Below are 23629 nucleotides of genomic sequence, written 5' to 3'. Positions count from 1 at the left end.
GCCATTATGTATCATTTTGCCTTCTCCTTCATTGAGCCCTCAGATGCCTATACTATGGGAGCTTTCAAACTGATGAGGACAAGCTACATAATTAACAATGAAGTGTATAACAGCACAGGAGTCACACTCTGGGTGAAGATGAGTTCTAAAGAGGTTGTTATATCCTGTTCATGATATTACGGGTCACGAGCTGCTGTTGTAAGTTTATTTTAAATTTGTGTGACTCTTGTGGGCCTCTTCCTCTAATAATTAATTGTAGTCCTGTCCAAAGATCTTAACTCGATGACAAAGCACATGCTGTGTGGGCAGAAGGCTCAACTGCTGGATCTAAAGATCTTAGTGATAGATGGTTTCTCAGCCAAGATAACCCTTAATAATAGATTCCAGTCAGAGTACAGAGTAGCTATTATTTTTTAAATTATATTAAGCTGATTATTTCAAAAATTTATTATACTCCCAATTCCCCAAATAAGTGAGTCAAACTGGGCTTCCATGCTTAGGAAGGTTAATGCTAACCATTTGCTGTTTTCTTCTGCTTTTCATACCCAAACAATATGTTGGCATATACAAGCAACGATTAATCATTCAGCCACATCTTGCTATCAACCAAAGGCTCTCTCTACTTCTCCTGCAGAATCCATTTAATATAATACAGTAGGCTATGTTTTTATAAATTTAAGATATCCAATTAAAACTAATGAATGTTGCAGTTATGAAGCCAGTATCTTGATGGCTTTGAACCGGGGAAAATGCTAACAGCTTGGCTATGTTAAATAAAATCCACTTAATCATAAGTGTTCTCAGACAAATAGTCTTTCAAATTAAACTACAAAAAGTGACAAACACTTGCTACTTGAGCCTAGGTATTATTAAGATAAATGTTTAGGGCTTGAAGGACATTCTTTTTACATTTCATCTTTACCTTAAAGGAAGCAATTTTGCAGGCCTTTATTTTCAAGCTGCAAACAAGACTATACAATGTCACTCAGGCAACAGTAGAGAAGGATCAATTTACTTAACGCACTATTTTTTAAAAAATACAATATGGACATAGCCGAAACTTACTGGGATTTAACATTTTCCTCACTGCTTAAATCCTGAGGAAAATCTGCTTCTAAAAAAGTTTTTTGTTTAGATTCCACTGGCCCTAATGTGACCCACCCCCAAAGCAAACACCATTTATAGAAGAATTATTTCTTCAGAGCTTGAGCAGGGAAGAAAACAATTAAAATCCTCCTCTATGCTTACTCAAATCTCAATAATCATCCACAGCTGGGATTAATTGCAGTTAGGTTTCACATCTGGTTGTGAAAATGGGCCAATCAGATCCTGATAATCTGGAATCTCCTATTTTGCTATTCTTATCCAAGCTTTCTAAACCCAGTGGTTTCATGTAATAGAATTTTCTTCCAAAAAAATTACAGTAATCGAGGACATGCAGCTGAATAAATATATGTTGCTATGCTATTGGTTTTCCAATAACTTTTGCTGTTAGTTGCGAAGTCACATCCGACCCATTGTGACCCCATAGACAATGTTCCTCCAGGCCTTCCTGTCCTCTACCATCCTCTGGAGTCCATTTAAGCTCACTCCTACTGCTTCGGTGACTCCATCCAGCCACCTCATTCTCTGTCGTCCCTTTCTTCTTTTGTCCTCAATCTTTCCCAGCATTAGGCTCTTCTCCAGGGAGTCCTTCCTTCTCATTAGGTGGCCAAAGTATTTGAATTTCATCTTTAGGATCTGGCCTTCTAAAGAGCAGTCAGGGTCCAATAGTAAAACAGTCCAATAGCTTTACTGAACTTCATTTTACTTTCCCCCTTTCTCAAATGTTAGGTTATAAGCTTTTCATGAGACATAGTAAAGCTCCATGAATACAGAAGGTGCTGTATAAATAATTATTCAAAAGACCTGGTTCACACAAGAACATATTTGTGACAAAAGCACTCATGATGCAAGCAAAGTTTAGTATGTCCAATTCTTCCCTGCAGAAGATCAAAGCAGGCAATCTTTGCCCTTGAAGCTGAAATGAGAAAGAACTTCCTGGGGGGGGAAATCGTTTGACTTTTTCTGTTTCCTAAAATATAATATATGTATCTGATGAGGTTTCTCAATGTTATTTCCAATTTCACTTGCATTTCCCCTTTTATTTCCTCCTGGGAAGACATGATGGCTTCACAGGGCAAATGTCTCTTGCTGTCATTTTCATGAATTGTATCTACTGTTTATAGGCAAGGAATGGGCCCATCACTATTTCTCATGGCAACAGCTTGCTTTTGCAAAATATTGCAGCCATTTGGCCAAACGCTGCGTTGTCAAAACTCAACCATGACAAGGATGAACAACAAGTAAACTTGGACCTCTTCAGACTCGCTGATTTGTAAACAATTTGGCTTCCTAAATAGGGAAGGAGCTGGTAGCAACAGGATGCCCCCACTATGCAAAGTTTTCTGTATCAGGAAAACTGCCAAAGAAGGGAGAAATGTGCAAATCAAGTTGGCATAAGGCTTGTATATTTCCATCTGTCTTAAAGAGAGGCAGCCTGTTGTAGAGATAAAATGCTAACATTTCTAATTATCTTTCTTAATGAGAGCGACATTGCCATCGATGTGAAGGGTAGGGCTAACTGCGAATGTTATAACACAAAATGAAGACTCTCAGAAGTCCTGAAGCCTTAGAGATGGATTCCTGCAGTGAACTGATCCTTTTTGTTCGTATTCTGGACAGTGGGAAGCATTCTCCTGAGAAGCATATATGTGTTTCTCTCCCATCTGTTTCCAAAGTTACATAAACATTTTATTATTGTGCATAAATTTTCAATGACAACATTAAATCACCCAAAATGTCTTTGGGTACTTTGCTTTTTTTGCTGTGGTTTTTAGAATTGAAGTTGCTTTATTTCCCGTTAATCTAAAAACATAAATATTGCAAACAAAAGAAAATAATACAATACGATAGACATAAAGAGACAAGGGGCCCTCTCCGAGTCTCCTTGTTTTCTTGCAGACGTTTCATTACCCTATGTAACAGCATCAGTTACCTCAGCATCAGGACTAGCACTGATGTTGTAACCTAGTTAGAGTAATGAAACGTCTTCAAGAAAACAAGCAAGCTCAGAGAGCACCAAGGACCCTTCATTTCAACCCTAAGGTACAAATATTCTCCTTTATTGGTACATAAAGAGACAGATGGTATCATCATTCAAAACTGGAGAAACAGGAAATGATATCATGTGACTAAGAAATCCCACACTTGGAAGACCTTTGTCTAATCTCACAGCCATGCTCAAACCACTTTTACTGGGAAAAGAGGAAATAGCAATTAAGAAGCACAACTTATTTGCTAAACACATATATACCTAGTGGACATCCCCCAAAGCAAGACTTAACCAAAAATTATTTGATCTCTTCCATGTGCCAAAATAGCATAGCAGCCATCTTTGTGGATCGACTGACAGCAACCCCAAGCATCAAATGCCTCCCCCCTTTTTTTTAAAAAAAAAGAAAGAAAAGTGGGGGGGGGGGGCAAAACACCTTATTAATTCATAAAAATTAAATCAGCTACAAATGGGTTATTGAATGGAAAGCCAGGCTTTGATTTTAATTAAGCCAAACTTGAGGAACACCTGGGAAGAACCTGCAGCCAGAAGGAAAAGCAAGATAAAAGCGGCCAAAGGGAAATAATGAGTGGGTGGGAAGGGAGAATGGATTGCAAACAACAAAGGGAGGAAAGCCTCTGGCTTTGCATTTTAATGCCAGTCCCTCAATTACACTTCCCCAAATGCCAAGTGCCCATGTCCTTGGGGTAAGGACAAGTTTATTTATTTATTTATTTATTTATTTATTTTATTTATTTATTTATTTATATTTGATGCTTCTAGACCGCCCCCTCTCCCGAAAGGGACTCGGGGCGGTGTACAGTCCATACAAAATATAACAGAATACAATAAAAAGTTAAATATGTACAGTTGACAGTTGGCATGGAGGAGGTTAAAATGCAATTAAAAGAACTGTACAAAGCTAATATAAATATAAGTTTAAACCCTTAAAATAGATACAGTAAATTAAAAAACCCCTAAAATAACCAGATATAATACATTTGCCAGGAGGGACAGTTGTAATTATGCCAGGCCTGCTAATCGGAACAGGTGGGTCTTCAATTTTTGCCGGAAGGAGCGGAGGTCAGAAGTGGTTCTAATGTCGGGGGGGAGGTCATTCCAGAGGGTTGGGCCCATCACAGAGAAGGCCCTACTCCTCGGTGTCGCCCGTTGGCATTGCCTAGTTGACGGCACCAGGAGAAGTCCCTCCCTGTGTGAGCGAATTGGCCGCAGGGATGTATGTGGGAGGATGCGATCCCGCAAGTAACTAGGTCCCGTGCCATGGAGCGCTTTAAAGATGGTAATCAGCACCTTGAAACGCACCCGGAAAACCACAGGTAGCCAGTGCAGCTCGCGCAGGAGAGGTGTTACGTGGGAGTACCTCGTACTCCCCATCACAGCCCGCGCGGCTGCGTTCTGAACTAACTGCAGTCTCCGGGCGCATCCCAAGGGCAGCCCCATGTAGAGAGCGTTGCAGTAATCCAGGCGGGACGTCACCAGCGCATGAGTGACCATGCGTAGGGCATCCCGGTCCAGTAGGGGGCGCAATTGGCGCACCAGGCGAACCTGGTGGAACGCCCCCCTCGCCACGGCTGCCACATGGTCATCCATTGACAGCCGGGCATCGAGGACGCCCAAATTGCGCGCCCGTTCCACAGGGGGCAATTGTTCGCCCCCTATGGCCAGCGATGGGATCAGCTGGCTGAACCGAGGCGCCGGTAGCCACAGCCACTCAGTCTTGGAGGGGTTGAGTTTAAGTCTGTTGTCCCCCATCCAGACCCCGACGGCCTCCAAACACCGGGACATCACTTCGACAGCCTCGTTGGGGTGGTTTGGAGTTGAAATATACAGCTGAGTATCATCAGCGTAGAGGTGATACTCAACCCCAAAACCACTTCCCCTGGAGAGGGATGGGAAGTCAGGTCCATATAGTGGACCATGTAGAAAGAGTGCAGAGAACAGCAACAAAGATGATTAGGGGACTGGAGCAGGGGTAAAATTCAGAAGGTTCTGAACCAGTAGCAGAAATTTTGAGTAGTTCGGAGAACTGGCAAATACCACCTCTGGTTGGCCCCAGAGTGGACTGGGAATGGAGATTTTGCGGTATCCTTCCCCTGGAGAGGGATGGGAATGGAGATTTTGCAGCATCCTTCCCCTGGAGTGGGATGGGAATGGAGATTTTGCAGCATCCTGGATGGGAATGGAGATTTTGCAGTAACCTTCCCCTGGAGGGGGATGGGAATGGAGATTTTGCAGCATCCTTCCCCTGGAGAGGGATGGGAATGGAGATTTTGCAGCATCCTTCCCCTGGAGAGGGATGGGAATTGAAATTTTGCAGTATCCTTCCCCTGGAGTGGGATGGGAATGGAGATTTTGCAGCATCCTTCCCCTGGAGAGGGATGGGAATGGAGATTTTGCAGCATCCTTCCCCTGGAGAGGGATGGGAATGGAGATTTTGCAGCATCCTTCCCCTGGAGAGGGATGGGAATGGAGATTTTGCAGTATCCTTCCCCTGGAGTGGGGTGGGAATGGAGATTTTGCAGTATCCTTCCCCTGGGATGGGGTGGGAATGGAGATTTTGCAGTATCCTTCCTCTGGACTGGGGTGGGAATGGAGATATTGCAGTATCCTTCCCCTGCCACCCCCCACCAAGCCAAGTCCACAGAACCGGTATTAAAAAAATTGAATTTCACCACTGGACTGGAGGCTAAAACATATGAAGAACGGTTGCAGGAACTGGATATGTCTTGTTTAATGAAAATAAAGACCAGGGGTGACATGATAGCAGTGTTCCACTATCTCAGAGGTTGCCACAAAGAAGAGGGAGTCAAGCTATTCTCCAAAGCACCTGAGGGTAGAACAAGAAGCAATGGGTGGAAACTAATCAAGGAGAGCAGCAACTTAGAACTGAGGAGAAATTTCCTGACAGAACAATTAATCAGTGGAACAACTTGCTTCCAGAAGTTGTGAATGCTCCAACGCTGGATGTTTTTAAGATGTTGGATAACCATTTGTCTGAAGTAGTTGGACTAGAAGACCTTCAAGGTCCCTTCCAACTCTGTTATTCTATTCTATTCAGTATAATCAGGAGGTATGATGGTGAGGGAACTATTTGTAATCCTACTATCTTTAGTAGTTAAGGTGCTTGGCTAGAAATCAGGAGGTAGTGAATTCCAACCTTCCTCTCTTAGGTATCAAAACCACTGGGGGAAGGAGCTGACATCGCAACGATACGGACATGCGATATCAGAGTTCCAAGATCACCGCCGATACTTTTATCACTGGGTGGTCCATCTGGACCTAAACCGTCCCGAAGAGAGGGTGACAGGGAAGAGTATGTCTTGCTGATCTCAGGGACATCGCAAAGTCCCTGATTGATCCAAGAGAATCTCTTCTAGCCAGCGATAGAAGCGCAGCCCCAAGCTGCTGAAGTCGGGACAGCTCCGCAACCAGAGGAAAGCGGAAAGAGAAAGTGTGTCCATCTGGTGAGGAAATTTTATTTTTACAAAAGACACTTCCCAAAAAAAGATTAAAACCAAATTAAACTTGTAAAGAAAAGAAAAGAAAATAAGCGGCGAATCTAAGCTATTTTGGACAGTGTGTTATCCTTTTTTTTAATTGTCCTCTATGGATGGAAATTTTGCAAACACTTCCCACTTTTTACAGTGAAAGTATTGGTTTTTCTTCTACTACTATTTTTTAACCTAGGGATTAAATCTTTTTTTATTTTTACAATACTGGCTTGGATGGGGTTTTTTTTGTTGTTGTTCCATTTAAGAGCCTTGTTTCTTTTAAGCTTGGAATATAAAGAGGATATAAAAGGAATATAAAGAGAGCAGTAACATCAGAGGGAAAATAAGTTACACTGCCACTTGGAGGTTGGAGGCTGACTTCTGGAAATATTTTTCTCTCTCTTTTCTTTGATCATTTTGACCTTGCACTTCAAAGGTTTTAGCTTGCAAAGACATAAGATGGGTTGTTTATGCAGGTGCCCTTTGGATGTCTCTTTGGCAGTGAGAGAGAAGTGAAAAACAAAGCTTTGTTTTCCAACTAGAGTGGCAGTGTTTATAAATTGGACAATGACACAATACCAAGAAGAAACCATAACATTACAACAGATTATGTTTGAAATTCAAAAATTATTAGAAAGATCAGAGAGAATTGAGAAGAAATTGTAAAATATAGATGGTAATATAGCAAAATTTAATGAAATTGAAGATAGCCAGCTAATGGAAAAAGTGGAGGTTAGAGTCTCAAAAACCCAAGGGAAAAATAAACAAAGAGGCAAGATAACCGTGGATATTGACAGTGATCTGAGCATGGTTGGAAATGGAAAGAATGGAACATGGAAAGGGAAGAGAGATGGAAAGGAGCTCTACCCCAGATTTCAAGGTGCAGAAGGAGAAAAAAGAGAAGAATTTATGGATTTAAGGAGAGGAACTTTGACAAAAGGACTACTGATAACCAAAGATAAGCTGATTAAAGAAGTTGATGGAGGGTTTCAAGAATTTATAAGACATGCAACAAGCAACAAGGTGCGAAGAGAAGTCCACACAGTTGATTAAGGAAATAACCAGAAGATTAATCCCACATAAGGCAAAAGAAATAAGATTGTACTACTACTGGAAAGACACAGGTTGAGATATGAAAACTATTAACAAAATACTAGCTAAATAGTTAAAATTAGAGCATTATGTTAAAAATAGAAAATTAGAGCATTATGTTAAAAATGAAGTGATAATGGATATAGCTAGATAGATAATTGATAATAATATAATGTATACATATGTATTGGTTTGACAAGAGAAAATGTGGTATAAATTTTTAAATGGTGACCATGAAAGGAAGTTTAGAAATTTTGTTATGTATGAAAGCCTATAATATTGAAATTGGATTGATCATGGATATAGTTAGATAAATAAATGATAATGATATAATGTATACATATATATTGGTTCGACAAGAGGAAATTTGGTATAAATTTTAAATGGTGACCATGAAAGGAAGTTTTGAAACTTAGTTATGTATAAAAGCCTATAATATTGAAATTGGATATGAATTGTAAACAGTGATTAAGAAAGGAGGTTTAGAAACTTTGTTATCAAACATAATTAATTTTTATTTAGAAAGTTTCACAAAGATAGAAACGTTGTTGGATGATATTGAAAATAGACAATGGAATGCCATTATGTGGTTTTGCTTTGAATTTTGGAATATTTGTTATAAAGGGATGTTAAAACAACTATAGTCATATGAAGGATGAGGTATGATGACAGTAATATATATAAATATATTTGATGTAAAATATATAATTTGATACGGATTATAGGTGATGACTGTGAAAGGGATGCACGAAAGTTCTTTGTAACCAATTGACATACTTTTTATAATTTGTAATGGAATATGTTTTTATGGTGTTTGTTGTGTCTTGTTTGTTTGTGTCTATTCAAAAATAAATAAAAATAAAAAAAACCACTGGGTGATTTTGGGCTAGTCACTCTCTCTCAGGCCTACCCACTCAAAGGATGGCTGTTGTGGGGAAAATAGATTTCATAGATTTGATGTTGTAGGTTTGACATCAAGAGACTGTCTGAGAAAAGTAGAAATTGATTTTGCAAGAGGAGAGCTCTTGAATTTATAGCAACGTTCTCAAAGCCACCAACAATCTCCATCCTCCTTTGGAGCAGTTTTTCTTAAAGTGTGGTCCTAAGACCCTAAGAGCCTCTTGGGAGTCCATGAAATCAAAATTATTTGACAGCCCATGTGGAAAACGGATACATTAGTGCATTAAACATTAGTAAATATAACGTAAATATACATAAAGTGAGAAGGAGGCCTGAGGGAGAAAAAAAAGCTTTAGAGCACATTAGGAGATCTAAACTAGTGGGGGGAAATACCACACTGAAAGAAGGAATGCATATTAATGGCAGGACTGTAAAGTATAATGAAACCTGGCATATCCACCCTGTATTTAGCATCAGGTTCCTGTACAAGAATCCTTAATACTGTTTCAGGATGCAACAGACCTATCCCTGCCATAAGTGAAGGGGAAAAAAACCAGGAAAAAAAGAATGAAACAGTACTAAACTCCTTATCCTCCCACTGTTCATAGAGTCAAAACAGCACAAAATGACCCCCACCCCACCCCCTGCCTCACAAAGGAAGCTAAGGCTAAAAAATTGAACTTCCTCTCCCAAGCTCTATCTCCAGACTTATTAGATAGGGCAGTCTTTCTCAACATTGGCTACTTGAAGGTATATTGAGTTCAACTCCCAGAATTCCCCAGCCAGCATAGCGCAGCGCAGCAGAGCTGTGACTGCAATATGGCATTTCTCTCTGCTCTACTCTCTTGTTATCATTGGCTTTTTAAAAAAAATGTTTAAAATTGCAATAAATTAACTATTCCACTTCTGCAGCAAAAACAACCAGTTGTATTTGGGTGGCTGCGAAGTTATTGCATGTTATATTTCTAAGCTGATGTGACATTAAATAGCTTCTTCTGAGACAATAAGTAGAATTTGTTTCTATACAGCACTGCAGAATTGGTCATGTTTTCTTATATAGAAACTGAAAACTCCAAATGAGGCTTCATTTCCCCTGTCCCCATCACTGTATTTCTCTCCCTAAAACACATTCTTGTTCTGAAAAAGGAAGAGGACACTGTTTTCAAACTTGATTCATCATGCTCTGAAGTGGTGTGGCATATCATTTAACCAGCCTCCCTGTAAAATAGGTGGTTAAAATAAATTAAGGGAACAGAAGCCCATTTTAATTGATTGCGGAGGAAGTAGTCTGGAATTATAGCAGACAGAGTATCTCTACTGAAAGAATGCCAAGTTTAGGTATCATTTATTACTGGAAATTTTGGATTCCAAAAATGTCCTGGCCTATTCAAACCCGCATGAAAATGGCCATTCACCTCAGCACCAGATCCACAAGACTGATTCACTCCTGGAAGAAAAAGTACAGGTAGTCCTCAACTTACAACCACAATTGAGCCCAAAATTTCTGTTGTTAAGTGAAACATTTGTTAAGTGAGTTTTGCCCCATTTTACAACCTTTCTTGTCACAGTTGTTAAGTGAATCTCTGCACTGGATAAGTTAGTAAACTAGTTGTTAAGTGAATCTGGCTTCCCTTTTGACTTTGCTTGTGAGAAGGTCCGCAAAAGGTGATCACATGACATTGGGACGCGGCAACAGTCATAAATGTGAACCAGTTGCCAAGCTTCTGAATTTTGATCACATGATAATGCGGATGCTACCAAAGTCATAAGTGTGAAAAACAGTCGTAAGTCATACTTTTCAATCCTGTTGTAACTTTGAATGGTCACTAAATGAACTGTTATAAGTTGAGGAGTACCTGTGTCAGCCTCTACCTTGCATGCTTGCTATCGGCTGCCATGGTAACGGGGACGGTGGGGGCTCATGGTCTTTGGGAGGGGAAAAGTATGGTGGAGATATCTCAAGAAGGGAATTTTGTTCTCACCATCTTCTGCATGTGCTGATGGCTTGTGTTTGGGCTTGGTCAAGGTCAACTGTCTCTGCATATCAACTGAATGAGGCCACTTGAAGATGTGCCCCACATGACACCTTTGGCAGTTGGAGATTGGACATTGGGTTGGGGTAACTGGGGGGGAGGGATTTGGGTAAACATTTGATATGTACACGTTCACGCTTTTTTGCTTCAGATCTTGCTTCACCTTCGCTGTTTTCATTTCATGTCCAGTAAAAAGTACCTTTTCTCTAATTAAATGGAGTTGGGGGTTTTATTTCTTGGATATTGAATGAGGCACGCCTGACAACCTGTTTCTGTTTCCTAGATTGAAACTGCAACATCAAGCATGCTCTGATCAAGGTGCATAAGTAAAATATTCCTTCCATAATATAATAATAATAATAATAATAATAATAATAATAATAATAATAATAATAATAATAATAATAATAATAATAATAATAATAATAATAAATATTTATTTCTTAGCCGCACCCTCTCCCGAAGGACTCAGGGCGGCGTACAATGAAACATATGAAATAAATATGGACAAAACAAACATATAACAGAGACATATACCAAGACATACACAAGGAGGAGGTCGGCTGATAAATAAAACAATTAAAATACAGTATTTAAAAACCCCTAGATAATTAAATATAATTAAAATACCCAGTAAAAGCCCGTCAGGAGCGATATGGTTAGATCAAAGTTGAGCCAGGCCAGCTGCTTGGAATAGGTGGGTCTTAAGCTTAATACGAAAGGAGCGGAGGTCAGAGGTATTCCTAATATCCGGAGGGAGGTCATTCCACAGGGCTGGGCCCGCCACAGAGAAGGCTCTACTCCGACACTGTCTAGTGGACGGCACCTGGAGGAGGCCCTCTCTGTGCGAGCGGATTGGTCGCAGGGATGTATGGGGCAGAATATGCCCATTCCACCTCTGCCAAGTCAACCACAGTCCCTCCTTCCCTCCCTCCCTCTCACTAATTCACTCACTCACTCTTTCTCCTTAGTGATAGTCATCCCACTCAGCCCAAATACTGAAAATCAATTATTGCCCTCAGATCCCACAGGGAGATGTCTGTCAGAGTTCTCACTTCACAGGCACATTACAGTATCATGCTGCCTCAGTAGATCCAAGTAAAAGCAAAGGAATTCTTCTCATCCCATTCAGATAGAAAAAACACTTCTTAAAAAAATGAAAAGAATGGGAAAGGACCTTTTTTTCAGATACCTGGGTTTAACAGCAGGCATTGGACTGGGGACTAATACATTTGGGTAATTTTACAGAATGTACATTTATTAATCAGGAATAGCTAACTCAGCCATGGGTTGCAAGTAGTAGTAGCCCTCTATGTGAACTTTCTGTTCCTTAAAGAACCTCTGGCAAACTCACTTATTTTTAGCAATGCTAAAATGACAGGGTTCATGTGATATGCTTAATTAATCATCTTTGGTGGGTTGCACAATGCAGCAAAATATACTTTAATTAAATGGGCTCATTTTGCATTACATGCTACATCACACAAACATAACCAAATTTAACATTAAAGGAGCTTGGCATTTTTGTATTACTGTGTGTGAATACGTTTTATGTACTTCCACCAACTACCATATTTTTCGAACTATACTACACAATACAAAACAATACAATAGCAGAGTTGGAAGGGACCTTGGAGGTCTTCTAGTCCAACCCCCTGCCTAGGAAGGAAACCCTATACCGTTTCAGACAAATGGCTATCCAACATCTTCTTAAAGATCTCCAGTGTTGGGGCATTCACAACTTCTGGAGGCAAGCTGTTCCACTGATTAATTGTTCTAACTGTCAGGAAGTTTCTCCTCAGTTCTAAGTTGCTTCTCTCTATAAGACGCACCAGAGTTTAAGATGCTTATTATTCCATTTTTGACATATTATTAACTTGAAAATAATATCTAATACCTTCCGGCGGAGCCGGAAGGTATTAGATGGTTCCGCCCCAAGCGCCTGATGGAACCAGATAGGTTCCAGACGGAGCTTGGGCCACCTCCTGTGGACCTGACCCGCCCCCGAGTAGAGGACCTGGTAGACGCATGGAATAGTGCGGCTACCGGGGCCCTAGACCGGGTGGCGCCTTTGCGGCCTCTCCTGCGGCGACGAACCACCCTGGCCCCTTGGTTCACCGAGGAGCTAAGGGTGATGAAACGCCACTAGAGAGTCGTTGGAGATCCTCCCGTTCCGAATTTGACCGAGCACAGGCACGAGCCTATTTGAGGACGTACCTTGTGGCATTAAGAGCGGCCAAACGTCAATATTGTGCCGCTCTTATTGCGTCCGCAGATAACCGCCCTGCCGCCCTGTTTCGGGTGACTCGCTCCCTCTTGTTTGAGAGACCGCGGGAAGCCCCTTTACAGGGCAGAGCAGAGGAGTTTGGGAAATATCTACAGGACAAAGTCGCTCAAATCCGGATGGGATGGGCCCCCTTCAGTGGTCCAGCTGAGACGCCCGCGGCGAGTCTTGAGGGACCGCTTTGGGAGGAGTTTGACTCGGTTGCCATCGAGGATTTGGACAGGTTGCGTGGACGTCTGCGACCTACCACATGTTTATTGGACCCGTGTCCCTCCTGGCTTGTACTGGCATCCTGGGAGGTTAACACGCGACTGGCTCCTGGGCCTAGTGAACGCTTCGTTGGGTGAGGGGCTCCTACCGACCGCCTTGAAAGAGGCGGTGGTGAGGCCCCTGCTCAAGAAGCCTTCCCTGGACCCAATGGACCTAGTCAATTATCGTCCAGTCTCCAACCTTCCTTTTTTAGCGAAGGTTGTAGAGAGTGTGGTAGCACAACAGTTCCCACGTCACCTGGAGGAGAATGATTATCTAGACCCGCGCCAGTCCGGCTTCCGACCCGGGCACAGCACGGAGACGGCCTTGGTCGCATTGGTCGATGATCTCTGGACGGCCAGAGATAGGGGCTGTTCCTCTATCCTGGTCCTATTAGATCTCTCGGCGGCGTTCGATACCATCGACCATGGTATCCTGTTGCACCGGCTAGAGGGGCTGGGAGTCAGGGGCACCGTTCTACGGTGGTTTGGCTCCTACCTCTCTGACCGGACGCAACGTGTGTTGGCAGGGGAGCAGAGATCGACCCGGAGGTCACTCACATGTGGGGTGCCTCAGGGGTCGGTGCTCTCGCCTCTCCTGTTCAACACATACATGAAACCGCTGGGCGAGATCATCCGTGGCTTTGGGGTGGGATATCATCTGTATGCTGATGATACTCAGCTATACATTTCCACCCCGAACCACCCCAATGAGGCCGTCGAAATGATGTCCCGGTGTTTGGAGGCCGTACGGGTCTGGATGGATGACAACCGACTAAAACTCAACCCTTCCAAGACGGAGTGGCTGTGGCTTCCGGCCTCCCGGTTCAACCAGTTGCTTCCATCTCTGGCCATCGGGGGCGTGCAACTGGCCCCCATGGAACAGGTGCGCAATTTGGGCGTCCTCCTAGATGCCCGGCTGTCCATGGATGACCATGTAACAGCCGTGGCAAGGGGGGCGTTCCATCAGGTTCGCCTGATGCGCCAATTGCGCCCCTTATTGGACAGGGATGCCCTACGCACAGTCACCCATGCGCTAGTGACGTCTCGCCTGGACTACTGCAATGCTCTCTACATGGGGCTTCCCTTGAGATGCACTCGGAGACTGCAGTTGGTCCAGAACGCGGCCGCGCGGGTGATTATGGGGAGGACTAGATACTCCCCTGTAACACCTCTCCTGCGCGAGCTGCACTGGCTTCCTGTAGTCTACCGAGTGCGTTTCAAGGTTTTGATTATGATCTTTAAAGCGCTTCATGGCACAGGGCCTAGTTACATGCAGGATCGCATCCTGCCCCATACATCCCTATGACCAATCAGCTCACACAGAGAGGGACTTCTTCGGGTGCCGTCCGCCAAACAGTGTCGGGGGGCGACACCCAGGAGCAGAGCCTTCTCTGTGATGGGCCCAGCCCTGTGGAATGACCTCCCCCGTGACATCAGGACTACTTCCGATCTCCGCTCCTTCCGTGTACAGCTGAAGACCCACCTCTTTCAATTATCTGGCCTGGCTCAACCGTAAATTTTTCTTACTCCTCCTGACAGTTCTTTTAAATTTAAAAATTTTAAATTTAAATTGTGTTTTACAATTGGGGTATTTTAATGGTGACTTTTAATTGTCCAATGTGATGTAATTTGTTACCTCCTCCGTGCATGTATGTCCTGTATATATGTATGTTTATGTGTTGTATATGTTTTATATGCTCCATTGTACGCCGCCCCGAGTCCTGTCTGGAAAGGGAGCGGCTAATAAATTTAAATTTATTATTATTATTATTTATAAATAGTGTAATCAGGTATGTATGGATATATGCAGGGCAGGGACACAGTGGCTCAGTGGCTAAGACACTGAGCTTGTCGATCAGAAGGTTGGCAGTTTGGCGGTTCGAATCCCTAGCACCGCGTAACTGAGTGAGTTCCTGTTACTTGTCCTAGCTTCTGCCAACCTAGCAGTTCAAAAGCACGTTAAAATGCAAGTAGAAAAATAGGGACAACTTTGGTGGGAAGGTAACAGCGCTTCGTGTGCTTTCGGCATTTAGTCATGCTGGCCAGATGACCACAGAGACGTCTTTGGATAGCACTGGCTCTTGGGCTTAGAAACGGAGATGAGCATCGCCCCTAGGGCTGGAAACAACTAGCATGCATGTGAGGGGGAACATTTATCTTATGGATAAATGTATAACATATTCAACTGCTTAATTGATAAAATCAATCCTGTTGTTTGAAAAAAGACCCAGGAGTTAAATAATTATCTCCACTGTTCTCAGGATTGAAATATTCGTCCTTCACCTCCCAGACACCACATCCCTGCTAATATTCTCTGTGGTCTGAGAAAGAAAAACAACAAATTATAGCTACCAACCTGACACTTTGTAGAAACAAAGGTTAGATTTTGAAGAAGCAGAATGTCAAGTGCAGTGATGCTTCTGAACTTTAGTGTTAGAGAAAACTCCTGAGACTATCACAGATGGTCCTTAAGCAAATCAACCCAGAGCTCTCCCCCAAATGATCTCAAGAGTTTGCACAAATGATCCGCTCATATTATCATAATTTGGACACACTTTTTTCTCTCGGAAAATCTGTAATGCTGGGAAAGACAGAAGGAAAAAGAAGAAAAAGACACCAGCAGTACTTGTAAACTGAATGGATTAAATTACAGTGGTGACAGATATACCAATGAAAAAGGACCAGATTGGAAACAAATCCATCTATGTAGTCACAGAGTTGAGATCAACTTGATGGTAAAGTAGAATAAAATATGGATTAAAATATAAGAATGAAGACGTGGCATAAAAGGGACAGTTAGAAGCTTGCTTAAAGGGGCAGGGAAATGTCATCAGCCTTCAACTACAACATGTTCCAGCAAATGTCCCTATGTCAAAAGTCCAAAACCACAAGGTTCAATTAAAGTTCACATAAAGACACGTAGTCAGTACCTATGGCCCAAGACAAAAGGAGAAGAAAGATCCCATCTCCTTATAAGGCTTTTTCCTCAAGGTAACCAATAAGAAATGAGTTAAGCGTTTCCGTGTTATGCTGCCTTTGAGAATGTATAAGAATGCGTGCTTCAATAATGAAGGTTATTCAGAACTTGCAATGCTAGCCATGGGCTAGCTTTCTGAACCTGGCTGCCAAATAAACTTTTCCTGTATCCTGAGAAGTCTCTGTCATTTTCTGCAACAATGGCACATAATTAATCACCACCAAAAAAAATTGTCCAAGAACTGTAGATTGATTGTGTTTTGCTTCACTTTCATTGAAATTATATAGGTTTGTTGCATTTTTTGCTAGTCTACATTCAGTTCTGAAGATACTACTGATCTGGAATAGGACAGTCTTGGGTCATCAGTCCACATTTTACTAAAGATCAGAAAAAGTTTCTGTAGCTGAATCCTAGGCTTTTAAGGCTAAATAATGCTGTTTCGTGGTCCCAAAGCCTCCAGCCAGTCCTCCCCAAATTTAGAGGTAGTCTGTGCTACCTCTATAGTTCATAGTTTGTTTAACCATGGTTTACTTTGAGAACCTAGCCAAAAATGAAAACATGGGTACCATGTCAGAGAATCCCAGAATAAAGGACACTATTCTGGAAAATGTCTAGAGCAAGGGTGTCAAACCATGGCTCTCAGGGTGCTTAGATCTGGCCCGCGGAGCTGCCCTGGAAACAATGAAGGACCAACCCACAGTGCCACAGGCAGTCCTCCCAAACTCCATTTTCACTGGCAGAGGGTTGCAGGAGGCCGTCGCAGCTGAAAACAGAGCTTGGGTGCCTGTTTTTGCTGGCAGAGCGCTTGGGCCACCACAGACACCCTTGACACGAGTGATGTCGTGCTGGTCATGGCCCCCCAGCCATGCCTATCATCACCACGAGGTCAAACACAACTCTGATACGGCCCTCAATGAAATCGAGTTTGATACCCCTGGTCTAGAGTGTTGACTATTAGCAACAAATTTCTTCAAAGAGCACTATAAAATTTAAGCAATATGGCCAGAGAACTGGGCCTACGTCTGACTTTCAAACAAGACCGCTGGTTTTTCCCTCCTCAGAAGGTACTCTAAAAGCACCTTTTAACTCCACTTTAGTTCCAGTGAAATATAGTTTCCTAGCCTACCAGTTGCTAGGCTACCACAACATTCTCCTTTGCCTGCAGCTAACCACAAGCCAGAGCTAAAGAGAATGAACATTGAGGACAATTAATGGTCTGCAAGAACATCACTCAAAGCTTTGGCACCCTGAACTGCGTGATGGAAAATGTATCTGCAAAAAAACCTGGAACAATATTCATATTCATATTCTCTCTCTCTCTCCTCCCCCCTCCCCCCTCTCAAACACACAAAACAACTCATGTAAGGCATTCCAGCTGCAGAGCCCAGCTGTACACACACATACACTATCTCTTACTCATTCACACACACTTACAAAGAGACAGAAACCATTAGAAGCTTTCTTGAGGATCACATCACTGTGGTGAAATGAAACCTTTTATCAGGCACTCAGAGTTGTTTTCTCCTTCAACAAGCATTCATTTAATGGAAATCTTAGATGCACTTGCTCTTCCCTTCCAGAGCGAGAGAAGAATAAATGGCATTTTTTCTAATATTGCATCTTTTCCCCTGGTTAGCATAAAAAAACCATCTTCCTATTAGGTTCAGTTTTTATATACTAAGGTTTTTATAGCAGTCCTGGGCATCAGGGGTGTGAGGGGAGTTAGGAGGTAGAAGAGAAAGTTTTTCATATTAAATTATATCTGTAGCCTGCTCTTTTCTAGCTAGACAATACACAAAACTACTGCACATGAGAGGCGGGGCCGAAGTCGCGACGATACAACATGCGATCTCAATGTTCTGAGATCGCAGTTGACACTTTTGCCACTGGGTGGTCCAAATGGACCTAAACCATCCCGCAGAGACAGAGAACAGGAAGAATACATCTTGCTGATCTCAGGGACATTGCAAAGTCTCTGATCGATCCAAGAGAAAGTCTTCAAGGCGGTGACAAAAAATCCAGCCAAGGCTGACGAAGTCGGCGGGCTCCAGAACAGAAGAACATGGAAAGAGAGAGTGTTTCCAGCTGGTGAGGAAATAATATTGTTTTAAGAGTGACTGCCTATAAAAAACTTAAAATAAATTCAAATTGGAGAACAGAAGAAATAAGCGGCGGAATTAAATCTGGAATGGTTTTTGAAAGAGGGTTATCTTTTTTTTCAATGCTATCTTCACGGATGGAATTTATGTAAGACCTTTAAAACGAACGGACTAAGCTTTCTTCTTCTATTTTTTTTCCATTACTCTCCGTAACCTATGGTCTAAAACTCTCATCTGTCATTACTGTGGGTGTTTTTCTAACTCATTTAATAATTTTCTTTTCAACTTGAAATACAAAAAAGACATTTAAAAAAAACTTGCAACATTATAACTAACACTAGGCTTTGTGTATTGGAAACGGAACACTTTTACTTTTTTTCACGGATTATCTCGGCTGTCACCTCAAGGTCTTATTGCTTGTTTACAGAGAGCGATAAGAAGACACAGATGTTCCTTTGCGGTATTTCTAACCAGAGAGAGTTGATTAAAAGCTACTAAATTAGAATAACAGTGTTTACATAGTTGAAAACAATGGTGCTATCCCAGCAGGAGAAAAAGGCTTTAAGTCTGCAAAAGATATTTTCAGAAATACAGAAATTATCAAATATACATGAGAGAATTGAGAAGAAGTTGGATGACTTAGTCCATTTAACAGCAAAATATGACGGGGAAGTTGAAGATGTTCATCAAATGGAGAAAGTGGCAGTTAAAATTCAAAAAAATGAAGAGGAGAATGAATATAACGAAACTAAAACTGCTGATATTTGTGGTGATTGGTTCGTCTCTGAAAATGGAAAGAGTGGAATACTGAAAGAGTAATTAAATGGAGGGGAAACTTACTCCACATGGCAAGATACAGAACAAGAAAAAATAAAAGAATTTATGGACCTAAAGAGAGAATTTTTTTAAGCAATAGTTTTGATAACACCACTGACAATCAAAGATAAGCTGGTTAAGGAAACCGAAGAAGGGCATCGAAATTACAAGAGAGACTGTATAAGCAAAGAGCTGCTAAGAGGAGTCCATACAAAGTTGATTAAAGAGAAGATAAGAGGACTGATACCACAAACAGCAGAAGATATGAGATTGTCTCGTTACTGGAAAGATACAGGTTGATAGATGGAAGAGTATAACTTAAAACTAGCTAAACTTAGTGAAATTTAGTGATAATAGATATAGTTAAACAAATAATTGATAATGATAATAATGTATACTATGTGTAGTGTCATGATAAGCAATAATGAGATATGAATATTGAATGGTACCCATGAAAGGAAGATTAGAAACCGTCTTGGATTATATATAAAGATTAATAAATAAATAAATAAAAAGAACTAAGTTAGATATAGTTAAGTTTTGAATATTAGGGGGGAAATGTAATGATATACGATATAGTTAAATAAAGGAGGGATAATGATAATAAGGTATATATAGGCATGGGTACAATATAAGGAAATTGAATGTAAATTGCAAATAATGATTTGGAAAGAAGGATTAGAAAATTTTGTTATTGAATATTATGTATATTTAGCTAGAATAGGACATAAGGATTCAGTGTTATTGGAGGATATTAGAAATAGTAAATGAAATGCTAGCATGTGGTTATGTATTAAATTTTGGTATATTTTATGATGAAGGACATTTAAACAATTATAGTCAAATGTAAATGGAGGTATGATGACGGTAACATGTATAAATATCTGAGTTAAAGCACTTGAGTTAATATGAATTATGCTTGATGACTGTGGAAGAGATGCACGAAAGCCCTTTGTAACCAACTGATACACTTTCTACAGTATGCAAAAAAGAAAGATATTATGTGTTGTGTTTGTTTTGAAAATAAAAAAATAAAAAAAAATAAAAAAACTACTGCACATGAAACTGGCAGCAATACCTCTTGATGAGCTGCCTCCTGGTGCATTGGATATACAAGAGAGATTACATAGGACTGATCATTTCAGCTGTTGCAAGGGATGCTTTATTTCTTGAATAAATTTTTTGAATAATTATGAAAGAATACAGTATTGATAAAAGAAATGTAATACAGTAATACTCAGGGATGAGCATTCAGGATACCAAGTTGTGTTCCATGTCTTCAAAATGTGTATAGTATAATAATTTATGTAAGGTATAGAGCCATTTCTCTTCGTTAAGAAATCTGTGCTTGTTTTCCACATGTATTGTAAGGTGTTGGCACTACTTAGTAACCCAAAGTCAGCAAAAGATGTAAACTTCCTTTCAGAAATCTATTCATGAGTCATATGATTTCAAACTTTGGAATGCAATCTTTAATTGCACAACACTCCCTGCTTTCAAGAAGAGCATCACGACTTTTTAATCTAGTCTTTGAAGCTGATTGAATATGATTTTATTGGATAATATTCTTCTAGGCAAGATAAGTTATTTCTCAACTAGTCTCTCTCATAAAGAATTCAAGTACATGGTCAATATATTAATCCCTCTTCCTCAACACTGTCAGGAATAATTGCTTGTGTAAATACAATTCATGTAACCAGGTCAGCTAAAGATTAATGACTGTGTTTGCACATGTTTAGCATCCACCCTGGCTAGATATTTTTATGGTTTGGAGTATTGTTGAAATCTCAAAAAAGGAAATTTAGTAACCAAATTAAACCTTGCAAACACAGCCATTGAGGTTGGAAAAGATGAAAAAATAGAGTTGACCAACTAATTTTGCCACAATCTCTCAACCTAGGGAAAGGCATACATATAAAAGCAGTTAGATGAACTTCTATGCAGAGAGATAATATTAAAATGGGGAAAACATGCATTCAACTCTTATTCTAGTATATAATATATCCGTACATCTCTCCATTTAGAGCCTCTCATATCCATCCATTCATTTTCTCTCTGTGTGTGTTATACACATTCATCTACATTTTCCCCATCCATCCTACCTTGTACATACACTCAGGCAGGGGTGAAATCCAGCAGGTTCTGACAGGTTCTGGAGAACCGGTAGCGGAAATTTTGAGTAGTTTGGAGAACCGGCAAATACCACCTTTGGCTGGCCCCAGAGTGGGGTGGGAATGGAGATTTTGCAATATCCTTCCCCCAGGAGTGAGGAGGGAATGGGGATTTTGCAGTATCCTTCCCCTGGAATGGGGTGGGAATGGAGATTTTGCAGGGGGAGGATTTTTCTTATCCTTCCCCTGCCACGCCCACCAAGCTACGCCCACAGAACCAGTAGTAAAAACAATTGAATTTCACCACTGCACTCAGGCATACATAGATAATGTATGAGGGGGAGCAGGGGGAGCTCCTTTGTATCAATGGAACAAGACTTCTCTTTGCTGTTGTTTACTTGTGTTCTTGATCATCTGATCAACAGTTCTGGGAATAAAATTATGGGGAGGACAATTTACTCTTGCATTCCTCCCCACCTCCAATGTTGTTATTCAGACAACTTGAAAACAGCAGAATAATCAGTGAAAAGGGAGTCATCTATGGGGAGCGATTGTCTGAAAGCATTCAAAGTCACCCAAGAATGATGCAAATGGAAGGGCAATATGAGGAGGTCTGGTGGTATCCAGGAGGTGAGTGCCAGCTCTCAGCTTCCTTCACCAAAGACCAACAATTGTTCTTAGCCAGCTTTCTCCTGAAACTGTTGGATTCTTGTCTCTATGACCCTGCAAGATCCTGGTTTTGTCACCTGTCTTTAGATTTAATATCAGACCATTGATCTGGGAAGAGGAAAGAAAAGCATTTAAAAATGACAATAGGATTATAATATGTGCTCAGTATTGCTTAGTATTGCCAGAGAAAGTTGGATGTTAGACTCTGAATGACCTCATCTAGCCGAATATCTAAAAAGAGCTACATGTTCAGGATTGTTTATTTATTTATTTATTGTTTATTTTGTTTATTTCCAAAGACCCTTTACCACACTCCCCCACTTTCTGTGTCAAGGCATATCCTGCACTCTAATAAAAAGATAAGAAGAAACTTTGCTGGACTGCTGTGGTGGCGCAGTGGTTAAAATGCCGTACTGCAGGCTACTACTGATCTTTGGCAGTTAGAGTCTCACCAGTTCAAGGTTGATCCAGACGTCCATCCTTCCAAGGTCAGTAAAATGAGGACCCAGATTGTTGGGAGCCATATGCTGATTCTGTAAACTGCTTAGAGAGGGTTGTAAAGCACTGTGAAGCAATGTCTAAATTCTATTGCTAAGTGCTGTTAAGCCATAGACCTATATAGTTCACAAGTACTGCATCACATGACCAACCATCTTCTTTAGTCAGTTCCAAGCAACAGGTATGCTGGTTGTGATGCAGAAGGTAAAAACAATAATCAATAATAGTGGCAATTTATTCATTTACTTAAATGATTTAGGAAGCTGCTCCTCTCATAGCAGTGACACATGAGATGGGCAAAGACTGAAACCACCAACATTTATATCCTGACCAGTGGTGGGTTTCAAAATTTTTTAGAACCTCTTCTGTAGGTGTGGCCTGCTTTGTGGGAGTGCCTTGCCGGCCATGTGACTGGGTGGGCGTGGCCAACTTGTAAAATGTGGTGAAACTCACTTAACAACGCTCTTGCTTAGCAACTAAAATGTTGGCTCAGAAACTCTGGCATTTAAAGCACGCAAGCTGTCAAGTTACAAGACCCTCGCACCCCCAACCCTTTAGAAAAAAAAACCCCAGGGGTGTTCAAACTTGACAGCTTTAAGACTTGTGGACTTCAACTCCCAGAATTCCTCCTCCAGTCATGTTGGCTCAGGAACTCTGGCATTGAAGCACGCAAGTCTTAAAGCTGTCAAGTTACAAAACCCTCGGACCCCCAACCCTTTAGACAAAAAACTCCCAGGGGTGTTCAAACTTGACAGCTTTAAGACTTGTGGACTTCAACTCCCAGAATTCCTCCTCTCGCTCTTCATCTTGATGATGTGCGGACGGGCGGGGGGAGGGAGCTGGAACCGGTTCTAAACGGCACTGTAGATTTGTGGAACCTCTTCTATAGAAGAGATTAGAACTGGCAGGAACCCACCCCTGATCCTGACCCTCCATGAACTTAAGGAATGTCTTATAATAACTTGCCATTGCCACAAGGGTTGACCATGAATTTAAGTCTGCCTTGCATGAGCAAGAATTTCTTGCAGTCAATCAACAGCCTGGTAGAGCCAAATGTTGTTCTGAGTCATGAGCTACAGCTCACTACATCAAGTCTTGAATCTCCCTTTATTAAGATTTAACAGGTGGTCTTGAGTTCTAACTTTACGAGAGAAAAAAAGAAACACCTCTCTCTCCTCCAACACCACCCATCTATACTGTGGATAATGTTATATTCTTCCCTCGTTTTCCTGGCTCTCCAGTTCTTCCCCTATGTCCTCACTTCTGATGTTGTCTATTTCTACTTTGTATCCT

General features: G+C 41.3%; 1 protein-coding gene across 5 annotated transcripts in view; it reads right to left on the bottom strand.

The window, feature by feature from the left end:
- The window catches only part of PITPNM3 (PITPNM family member 3), a 162611-nt gene that overhangs the window by 87768 nt on the left and 51214 nt on the right, over window positions 1–23629 (bottom strand). Inside the window, exon 1 of one of the 5 annotated variants that reach the window (XM_081941198.1) lies at window positions 1066–1214. The exons of the other annotated variants lie outside the window; for them this stretch is intronic. Coding sequence (XP_081797324.1) covers window positions 1066–1078 — 13 coding nt within the window. The 5' untranslated portion in view covers window positions 1079–1214. Of the gene's footprint in view, window positions 1–1065; window positions 1215–23629 lie in introns of those variants that run through there. 5 annotated transcript variants of the gene reach the window in all.

This window comes from Natrix helvetica (assembly GCF_964273705.1).
Source record: "Natrix helvetica genome assembly, chromosome: 2".
In the NCBI taxonomy this organism is placed as follows: domain Eukaryota; kingdom Metazoa; phylum Chordata; class Lepidosauria; order Squamata; family Natricidae; genus Natrix; species Natrix helvetica.
Note: the sequence above shows the minus strand (reverse complement) of the source record. Positions and strands in the feature narration are given on the sequence as shown.